Below are 11,293 nucleotides of genomic sequence, written 5' to 3' on the forward strand. Positions count from 1 at the left end.
GACCAGTCTTAGAGTATACAGCCCCAGCATGAAGCCCCCACCTAAAGAAACCCATTAGGAAACTGGAAAATGTTCAGAAATTTGCGATGAGGCTCGTCCCGGAGTTGCAAGGGATGGGATATGAGAGCGACTGAAGGAACTGAGCCTGACGACGTTAGAAAAAGGGAAGGAGCGGGGAGATATGATAGCAGTATACAAAATATTTAGGGGAATTGACAGAATGGAAATAGACGAAATGTTCACACGGAATACCAACAGAATAAGGGGACATGGGTGGAAGATGAAAACTCAGATGAGTCATAGAGATGTTAGAACGTTTTCTTTTAGCGTGAGAGTAGTGGGAAAATGGAATGAACTGAAGGAGCAGGTTGAGGAAGCAAACACTATTCATAGCTTTAAAACTAGGTATAACAGAGAAGTAGGACCGGAGACATTGCTTTAAACAACCGAAGGCTAGCAAGGCGGAATTCAAGAGCCAATACTCGATCCTGCAGACACAAATAAGTGAGTACAAGTGGGTGAGTACACACACACACACACACTTAGAACCCTAAGTCAGTGTTCTTTGAAGGCAATCTACACAACAATCTTTACACCAATATTAACATATTCACCACCGGTTTGGAATTTACACCTTGTGAAGTTAAAACCAAACTGAAAAAGAGCCAGAGCTGAAAGGATTAACCTATGAAGATAGGTTAAGGGAACAAGACCTCACAACCTTGGATGAGAGAAGAAACAGAGTGAACATGATTGCAACATATAAGATACTAAGGGTAACTGACAAGGTGGACAAGGACAGCCTCATGACAGTGAGAGAAAGTAGGACAAGAGGACACAACTGGAAACACAAATGTGTGGAAGAACCCGCGCCTCACGACCAATTTGACCTGGATTCGAGTCCTGACCAGGGAGGCTTGTCTGGTCGCCAATCCTTAACTGTTCACCTCTCTTCTCCCAGCAATAATTGCGTACCTGGTTGTTAATCGGTCGGCGGGTCGTGTTCCAGAGAAAGTAGTGAGGTATAAGGCTTACCATGAGCTACGAGGAGGGAAAGCTCTCAGTAAAACAGCAGGAGTCATAAGTCGTCTATTGCTGTACCACTTCTCTGTTAAAAGAAAAAAGTACAGGAGAAAGTGTTAGGCTAGTACGACTATATAGCACTGGAAGGGATATGAGGACAAGGAGGTGAGATATGAAGACAAGACGCTGGGATATGAGGTCATGGAGCTAGGATATGAGGACAAGGAGCCGAGGGAGGAATGGTTGCGGGGAACCGGTGCCCAAGCACTTGGAACATTGGGGATCGAACGCCGATCTGCAAAAAGCGAGGCTGCCGCTGTAAACGGCGAAATAAAAATTGAAACAGTAACACTATACCTAATCTGCCCTAGGCCTAAATAAACAATCCTTGGCCTAACACGCAATCGTATTACTAATTTACAAATATGTACAAAACGTCAATTTTCTTAGCGGGAACATTCCATACTTTATACTTCTGTCCAAAGTAACTATAGATACTATCATTTTTGGTGGACAAATTATTAATCCAGACCACTTCTTCAACAGGTCAGATGTAACGCATATATTTACCTGAGAACCACTAACACTAATGCCCTCGACGAGGACAGGAAGCCGGCGTCTTGTCGAAGGTCCCCCCTTTTCCTTGAGCTTGATAATCTTTTTCAACTGTACATTAAAAGTTAACAGAGTTTTGGCATTTACGGCTTCGGCGGGTAGGCGGTTCCAAGGATTTATAACCGTGTGGATGGAAAAAGCCTCTCCTGTTCTCAGTCCTACATTACATTAAAATACAAGAAGCGCAACAGATTCAAACTCTACGGGCTACTCATGCCCATGCCACCTCTTGGGTAGCTTAATCCTCATCAATCACGCTCAAACTCCTTTAAACCACAATTCAAGTTCAAGTATGTTTATTGAGACAAGAAAGAAATACATCTCAAAGGGATAGAGTAGCTTAGGCTATTTCTACCCCCCTAAAAAAAACACAGTTATGTAGGATAGAAAATAGATGCTGTTCTACTCATAAATTAAAGCACACCCATGGAACTGCCTACCCGCTGGAGCCATAAATGCCATCACATTACTAGAGTTCAAAATCCAGTAAGAAACAAATCCTCAGAAACAATTGTGGACCTTTGACAAGCCATCGACTTCCTGTCCTCGACGAGGCCAATTGAGTGTTAGTGGCCCCTCAGGTAAATTCAGGTAGAGGTATGGATGACCACATTGGTCAAGTTGACCTTGTCGACCTATAAGGGATACGTACCTAACCTCGATAAGCCTCTCAAAAATATATCAATTTGTGGCTATGGAACTTTCTAGGTGTACGACGTCGTACGACGCCATTAGAAGTCCATAATATAATTTAGTAGCTGCCAGGGAATATGTAACAACATTAATCTTATCAATGAATCACGAGGTAAATTTTGAAGTAGACTTAATCTCAACATGTAAACACTGGTGAGAGCCAATAACAAGCACACAAACACACAATCACTGGGGCCTCGCGGCTGAGTGGACAGCGTTCGGGCGTTCTTTCACCCTGATGCACCTGTTCACCTAGCAGTAAATAGGTACCGCCAAATTCACGAAGCAGTTAAGCAAGTACCTACCAACGTGTACATCTTTCCTCAATCTTTGACGGCTTTGGTTACATTTATTAAACAGTTTACAATCATTATAACTTCCCAATCAACTGTCGTTATTTTTATAAACTGCCTCCTGGTGCTTCGGAGCTAATTAACTGTTTAATAATTGTAAACAAAGCCCCAAAGATTGAGAAAGGATATACTCGTGAATCTGGGCCCCTGGGAGTTAGACAGCTGCTACGGATTGCGTCATGGGAATGTGTACTCACCTAATTGTGCTTGCGGGGGTTGAGCTCTGGCTCTTTGGTCCCGCCTCTCAACTGTCAATCAACTGGTGTACAGGTTCCTGAGCCTATTGGCCTCTATCATATCTACACTTGAAACTGTGTATGTAGTCATGCAGCCTCCACCACATCACTTCCTAATGCATTCCATTTGTCAACCACTCTGACATTCAAAAAGTTCTTTCAAAACTCTCTGTGGCTCATTTGGGCACTCAGTTTCCACCTGTGGACACACACCTGTAATTACCTAAGTGGAAATTACAGGTGTGTGTCCACAAGTGGAAACTGAGTGCCCAAATGAGCCACAGAGATATTAGAAAGAACTTTTTTGGTGTCAGAGTGGTTGACCTGTGTGTGTGTGTGTGAGAGAGAAATATATGTAGTAGCAATAATAGATGAATAATAAATTGGTTAGAAAGGCGAGGTCCAACAGCTAATAGCTCGATTCTGCAGGCATAAATCGTAAATACAAATGCCAAAAATTGGCTAGGGGAAAATATCACACACACACATACATATCCCGCTGAAGTTATACAGATATATATATATATCTGTATAACCAAATAGACGCAAATTAAATATATATCCAAGATTATATATCGTGCCCGAAACTCAGTGCGTATTAGTGGCATTAGGTATATTATACAGTATATACTAGCTCTGTATATAAATCCAACATTTGTAAATGTTTCTAACTCATCTTCTATGTATGTACTTTTACATGAATAAATATTTTGTATTTTTTTTTGTATTTAGATGGTTGAAAAATATATATTAGATATATGAGAAGTGTGTATATATATTTATATATGTATATGAGGGTCGGGTTGAGGAGCCAGCAGCAGTATGAGGCAGACAGCCGGACCGTGGTGAAGTGTACGCTCCGGCCCACGCCCCAGCGGGATGAGAGGAAACAGCCTCCTGTATCTTCTCCTTTTCCTAATCTCCGCCTTCTCTTGCTTTTCCAAAGTCAGCAGAACCAAATACATACCTCCGGTGGTGCTGAGTAAGTAGATCATATCCCCCTCTCGGTTATGGGGGGGGGGGGAAGGAGTGTGGCTAGTAGTGAAGGGCTGCTGCTGCTAGTGCCACTCACAACTGTTGCGTAGCTAGTATCTTGGCGGGCTAGTGTTTCCCTGTTATATACACGCCTACTGGAGCCTACTACTACTACTAGCAGCTTAACTACATGCTGCTAGTATTATCATGTTGAGGAGAGCTGTGTATAGCCAGCTAGTGATTGTCATGGAGACGATGTCATTGAGAATGCGTCATGAGAATCATTCATGATTCATGAGAATGACTCACTAGACACGTTTGTTACATGGGGTGGAGTCCATGACGGGTCTCCACAATTATTATATCACAAGGTCAAGGATTTTGAGTAGACATTTATAATTAGTGACAGCAAGTCTGGATAACCATATACTTGTAGCTCGTTCCCTCAGTGTCTTGGTTTCTCATTGTTTGTGACTAGACCCTTGTGACTAGATCAGGGTGGACCTCCCTCTCTCAGCATACCAGCCACAACAGTTGTTTAGCTCCTGGGTATCAATTTGCTGCTGGGTGAACAGAGGCATTAGGTGTAGGGGAAGATGCCTCAGTGTTTCATCCTGTATCACAGTGGTTCCCATTTTGTAGGGAGGGGGAGGGGGACAGCCCTATTTTCTAATACTAAAAAGCGCCCATGAGGGGTCATGACCCCGGGTTGGGAATCGCACCTGTATAGAATCGAATAATTTTGTTGGCGAACTGTTTTGTACGAAGCAATCTATATTCTATCCCTCTTATAGATCGAAATAGGCTTGAGATTACATTTTGTGAGACGACTGGAAAGTTACAGTAGTAAAAAAAGACCATAACAGGTCTAAAAATACGCGGTAAAGTTTATTTTAAATATTTAAATCTAACATTTATATAAAAAAATATTGTATATGGTCCTTTGCTTTTTAACAAATGTTTTTCAAGCTTTTTCTATTTAACCTTCCTCAATATTTTAAAATTTAGTTTTCTTGCAATACTAGTTTGTTAGGCATAGTACAGCCATTCAAACAATTTTGAACAGTGGTAATTTTTTACCATCAACCTGTTGAACTCCATTCATGTTACCTGGAAGATACTTGAAGTGGGTTGTTTGGAGTTAGTGATGTGAAGTTGCCAGTTCCCAGACATTGAGTTATTGGTAAACTTGGTTTTCTAAAAAAGTAGTTCATTGGAATGAATCGAAAGTGGAGGCGATCTATATAATGAGTCTGGAATGCATGCCGTATATATGTAATATCCATGGGGATATTGACACTTCGCAAGCGGCGCTTTACAAGCGTTTTGACATGGGTTCGTATCCTGGCCAAGGAGAATTTACTTGGCGCCAATCCTTAACTGTAGCCTCTGTTCACCCAGCAGTGAATGGGTACCTGGTTGTTAAACAATTTGACAGGTCATATTCTGGGGAAAAGTAGGATTAAGGACTTGCCAAAAATTTTATGCATGCTAGTGGCTGTATAAGAATGTAAGAACAGTATGTATAAATACCAAACAAAAAAAACAAAAAAAGACAATAATCATGGTCACTATATTGAACTGTGCAACATTTTTCAAATAATATCTTAGGTGACCACATTTTTCAGATTTTTCTTTGTATGCTGCTTATGTTTTATTGGTTTGCTGATGAAAATACAGTATGTAATTGCTGAAACAATCTTGATTTTTTTTCTTTATACTGCATATACAAGAGATTTTACATTCTTGTTCAGCCAATAGCATTCATAGCGTTTCGGGCAGGTCTTTATTCCTAATTTTTATACACACACGCACACATCCCCAGAAAACAGTCCGTAGCAGCTGTCTAGCTCCCAGGTACCTATTTACTAATAGATCAACAGGTGCATCAGGGTGGATGAAAGAAACTCTGCCCATTTGTTTCCGCCGGAAATCAAACCCGGACCCTTATTAGGACTACGGACCCCGAGTGCTATCCACTCAGCCGTCAGGTCCCCAGTAGGCATCATAGCCTAAATTACAAAGGTCTGGGTATTCAAACCATTTGTATATCCAAAATTTAGGATCACAAATTACTAAAGATATTTGGCACTATAGGGGCTTAGACTTTGGTATGAATTAATTTTATTGGGCAAGATTGTGGGCCTGACTTGTGCTAATCCCAACCTAGTACAACAATTCTGCCGGATGCTTTTCTTTAGTGAATAGCCTATACTGTACTGTATTAAAATTCAACCATATGTCAGATGAGTGTATTGGTAGTTATATACCACAGGGTTATATACCATGGAATTGCATACCTACAGAAGCTATAAATGCCAAAATTTTGTTGACTTTTAACATCCAGCTGGAAAAAATCATCAGGACAAATGGAGGGGACTTTTGACAAGCCTTTTGACTTTTTTTGGGGGGGGGAGGGGGGGAGGAGGGTGTCCCATGGACCACCGGTTGAGAACTACAGTACTGACCCTTTATGACATTCAGCTCACAACTGTTGAGCATGTACCTTATGAGTACCCCCTTATTGCTAGGTGAACACAGGCATTTGGCGTAAGGAAATATATCCCAAAGTTCTTGCCCTGCCCCGGCCGCTACAAGTCCAATTATGCAAGAATCTTGTTAAATACATGTAATATAAAAAAGCTTTTTCCGTATCATGTAAATAAAAGAATATGAATGGCAATGTTATCCTTTACTGTATGTTGATCCCGCCAACATACATCGATCAACATCCCGTTGACCGATAAGCATTTTGTTATTGTAATAGGGTACAAATATCTGTAATCCAGAATAATGAGAATTTTGATTCTCATAATTTGCACATGCTTGGCACTGAACATTTTGACTGAAAGATAGTCCATCATATCTCCATTTGAAAGTACAATACTGTACTCGACTGTAAATTTTCACATTTGCTCAGTGCTGTTTTTATATTTATTTATTTGTCTTTCATTTCAGTTCCAGGAGATGGAGGGTCTCAGATTGAAGCCAAGCTTGACAAGCCGTCGATCATTCATTACATCTGTCAAAAGAAGTCCGATTATTGGTTTGACTTATGGCTCAATATGGAACTGCTGCTTCCTGTTGTCATTGATTGTTGGGTATGTTGTATAATAATTTGTTGTATAATATAATAGTATGTTAAATAAATTCCTTATTAAGACTTCTCAATAGCTCGGTCGGTAGAGCTTCGGCCTCACACGCGTGAGATCCACGGTTCCAGTCTCCAAGAGCCCAGGTGAATGGAATAATAGTATGTTGGCTCTGAACTTTAAAAACATTGTATTTTAACAAACCTTAGTAACCAAAACACATCACAGTATTCATGATGGTTTTTTGATAATTGCCATTTCTAATACCTGTATATGCATATGGGCACAAACATGCAATGACATGCACACACATTAGAAAGATTTTTTTTTTAATCGGAGTAGTTAACAAACGAAATACTTAAAAATGATGTGGTGGAGGCAGACTCCATATACAGTTTCAAATGTAGATATGATAAGGGTCCAAAAGGCTATGCAGCAGTTGTATAGTGCCCATATCTCAAGAAGCACATCAGTAACTGGGAAAGGTGTAGACATACAACTAAATGGCTCCCCGAATTTAAAAACGAGTGCTATTAGGAGAGGTTAGAAGCATTAAATAGACCAAAACTAGAAGACAGAAAAAAGAGGTAATATGATTACTGCATACAAAATACTGTAGTAACAGGAATCGACAAAATTTACAAAAAGAATTTTGAAAATTGCAACTTCAAGAACAAGAGGACATAGGTTCAAACTAAGGAAACAAAACTACTGAAAAACATAAGAAAGTTCCCTTTTGCAAACTGGTAAACGATTGGAACAAGTGAGAAGGCGATGGAGGTCAAAACTGTCGGTAGTTTCAAAGCTGCATATGACAGTATTGAGAAGACAGGACACCACGAGCATAGCTCTCATCCTGTAACTACACATAACTATGAATCAACTGGTGTAATTACTTAAGATTACACATAACCAAAGAGCCAAAGCTCAACCCGCCCCCCCCCCCCACAAGCACAGCTAGTTGAGTACAACTAGGCAAGTATTTCCCACATACAGTGCTCTGTATACACACATTCTTTTAGGGAATTAAAAAGGGAATAGACTGTGATTATTCATGGTTTTATTGAAGTGGAAAATATACCAAAGTAGTAAAAGCTGTAATTTGAAGGCTTATAATTACATTAGAAGACCTACTGAAAATGCTGAATGCTGACTTGGTAATTCATGAAATTGAATTATCCCACCGGTTAGGTCTGGTTTTCTAATGTGGAAGCAGCAGAGTATATGTAGAAACACAAGTGGGTGTTGACATAAGCTGGTAATATTAGTTTATTTGTTTAAAAAAATCCTGTCAAATAGATAAGGCATTAAATAGACCAAATGGGGGTTTGCACAAGATCAGAAAATGACCTTGGAATATCATCTCTGACGAGCTCAAAGAGCTCACCTATCTCCCCACCCCATTCTGACTGCACCCCCTCCTCTACTGACCCCCACCCCACTCCTGCCCAACAACTTGAACTGGATAGTAGAGCACCAGTCTCGTTTCATGCAGGGCAGTGTTCAATCCCTGACTGCCCAAGTGGTTGGGCACCATTCCTCCTACCCCCCTTCCACCACCACCATCCCAAGTCCTTATCCTGATACCTTCCAAGTTCTATAAAGTTGTAATGGCTTGGCACTTTCTCTTGATAGTTCCCCTGCTACCCCACCTCCACTACTTTGTTACCCTTGAGCTCCACACCTTTTTCAACTGTACCTTCAACAAAAGGTACGCCCCCTTGGTACAAACGTACCTTCAACAAAAGGTACTTCAGGTCCCCATGACCTTCAACAAATCCACTCGAGCCTTTAGCCCCCATTATTTTCCTCAGCCCTCTTATGGCCCGTAGTGTAAGTTACAATGCTTGCTAACTAAGGTTAGCCTGTTTTAGTTATTATAATCTGTAGAATTATGCAGTATAATATAATATATTGAATTTAAAGACTGGTTTTTAAACTTATTCTGTATTTGTGACTTACAGGTGGATAACATGAGGCTTCTTTATGACAATGTGACTCGTACTACTATGAATTCTCCAGGCGTACACACTAGAATTCCAGGGTTTGGAAACACTTCAACAGTGGAGTGGTTGGATCCTAGCCAACGCTCACCAACAGGATACTTCAAGGATATTGTCAATGCTATGATTCCGCTGGGATACGAGAGAGGTGTTACGGTCCGCGGAGCTCCATTTGATTTTCGCAGAGCACCAAGTAAGTGTTTTGTTTCCATTTTAACCTTTTGAAGGCTTATAAAATTGCAAAGTGTGTTTATTTTTTACATAGAAAATACATAATTGAAAACAGGCAAAATTTACCCTTTTACACAAAAAGTTAAATGTGGCAAGGATTCCCTACATTGCAGCTGATTAGAGGCTGGGAAATTCCCACCAATTTTTTTTTCCTGATAAAGTGCACTATAATTTTTCCAAGTTTATAAAGAGAATTATGTTGGCATATACAGTATAATAAATGGATGATAGACTGGTGAAGATAGTGTGTGAGTAAATTTGATAACAGCATGAGAGGCAGGAAAGGAAGTAGGGGAGTGGACATGTCATGTGAGGAAGGTAGTGAGTAAAGCACTATTTTTAGTAAGACACAAGGTTTGGTGGAAATGGTTTGCAAGGAGTATTATGTTACAACTGCTCTCTTTTTGCCAAACATTATAATAAGCCTGTGAATGCCATCTTACCATACAGTAGTTGGGCGAATAATTAAGAAAGGAAAGTGCTGATAATACTTGCCTCAACTGATTCATTTTCTTATGACAAATGTCCTAGACTCGTTCTCCCAACGCTTCACTTCCTGAAGCTTTGTTCTCTACTCTGGCTCAGAAATAATCACGTAATAATGGGGAGCCTATAAAATTGAACAAGCCCTAAAACCCCAACTACTATTGGCTGAGTTAACTCACATGTTATTCACACTATTTATGGAAGAGTCCCTGTAGTAGCTCCCCTATGATATAACACTAGGGCTGCCAAGCATTGCAGAATCACACCAGGCCTCTGAGACCACCTAAACCTTCTTAGAGTCAAGACCAGAAACTGGCTGTCTCTACAAGCTTAGAAATCAGAAATGAATTCAAAACCAAGAAAAAAACCATTACAGTATGTGTAAATCAAAACAAGTAATTACTGTAATTAAGAGAAATCAGTAACCTTGATGAAAACAAGGCAAACAATCATTACCGTAGGGTAAACAAACCAGCTGTACTGTGCCCGATTGCTACCAGATGGCAACTTGGTCACCCAGGATCCCTTTCAGGCAGCCACTTCATCAAGTCCACATTTAGCTTTGCTCGATGAGGAATGAAACGGTCCTCATTGAGCCATTGCTTTGTTTTTGCTTAATTTACTGTTTATGGTTTGTGTTTTGTGCTACCCATCCTGTGTGTGTGTGTCCTGCTATTTGTTGGAGTTCTTTTCCCTGGTACCTATCTGGTTTGTCTCTTCCTAGTGTGTTTTTACAACATGAAGATTACACACCAAACCCACTATGGACATTGAAATTCAACACAGAGCACCTAGATGTTTCTAAAGACAAAGTAAGAGTGCTCATGATTTAGGTTTCAGAAACAAGGCAGTAGGATCAGATTAAGATTCTGCTCGAAAAACTAAACGTATTGGTGGCTTTGCAAAAATATAAGAACACCAATGTTGTGTACCCTCACAACCCAATGTCCCTTCTTGTATATAAACACAGTACTGTTAATAAATAACTATTAAGTTCCACCTTGGGTCCTATGTGAGTGATCCTGAACAATATAGTGCTCCAATCACTATGTTTTCCAGTCACCTTTGCAAACAGGAAGCTTTACAAACATTTGGAAAGAAGGCAAAGATAGTTCCAATCTTCAGAAATAGGACAGAGGGAACCCTTTAAACTATAGCTCAGTACTATATCGTTGTGTAGTGTGGTTGCTCTATTGCTGAAAAAAGTAATGAGAGATGGGTATAATATCTCAAAAGAAAGGACATAATAAGACATGCTTTTTTTTTTATCTGGAAGCTGGAAGATTATGATAGCAATGGATGCTAAGATATTGGTCAGAATTCAAAACTTGGGTTTGATTTCTAGGCAGGACAAGACATTCAGGCACTTTTCCTTATGTTCACCTAGCAATAAATGTATATCTGGGAGTTGGGCAACTGTTATTGGCCAAGGGCAGAAGTGGCGAACCTTCTTTTTTTTTAAGGTGTTTGTCCAAATTGGAGATAGTCTTCTAAAATATTATCTCGAATGCCCATGGAGAACAAAATGCTTTAAAATATTCTTAAATAAGCCTGTTTAGGCAGCAATAACACATCTGAATTCTTGT

The 11,293-nt window shown here is 40.1% G+C and overlaps 1 protein-coding gene across 1 annotated transcript; it reads left to right on the plus strand.

The window, feature by feature from the left end:
• Positions 1 to 3,724: 3,724 nt before the first annotated feature.
• On the plus strand, positions 3,725 to 9,230 carry LOC138363798 (lysosomal phospholipase A and acyltransferase-like). The gene is made up of 3 exons (XM_069323174.1): positions 3,725 to 3,902; positions 6,854 to 6,996; positions 8,952 to 9,230. The coding sequence occupies exons 1-3, from the start codon at positions 3,800 to 3,802 to the stop codon at positions 9,213 to 9,215; spliced, it is 510 nt and encodes a 169-aa protein (XP_069179275.1). The 5' UTR covers positions 3,725 to 3,799; the 3' UTR covers positions 9,216 to 9,230.
• Positions 9,231 to 11,293: the final 2,063 nt, after the last annotated feature.

The sequence above is a fragment of the Procambarus clarkii genome, chromosome 11 (assembly GCF_040958095.1).
Source record: "Procambarus clarkii isolate CNS0578487 chromosome 11, FALCON_Pclarkii_2.0, whole genome shotgun sequence".
In the NCBI taxonomy this organism is placed as follows: domain Eukaryota; kingdom Metazoa; phylum Arthropoda; class Malacostraca; order Decapoda; family Cambaridae; genus Procambarus; species Procambarus clarkii.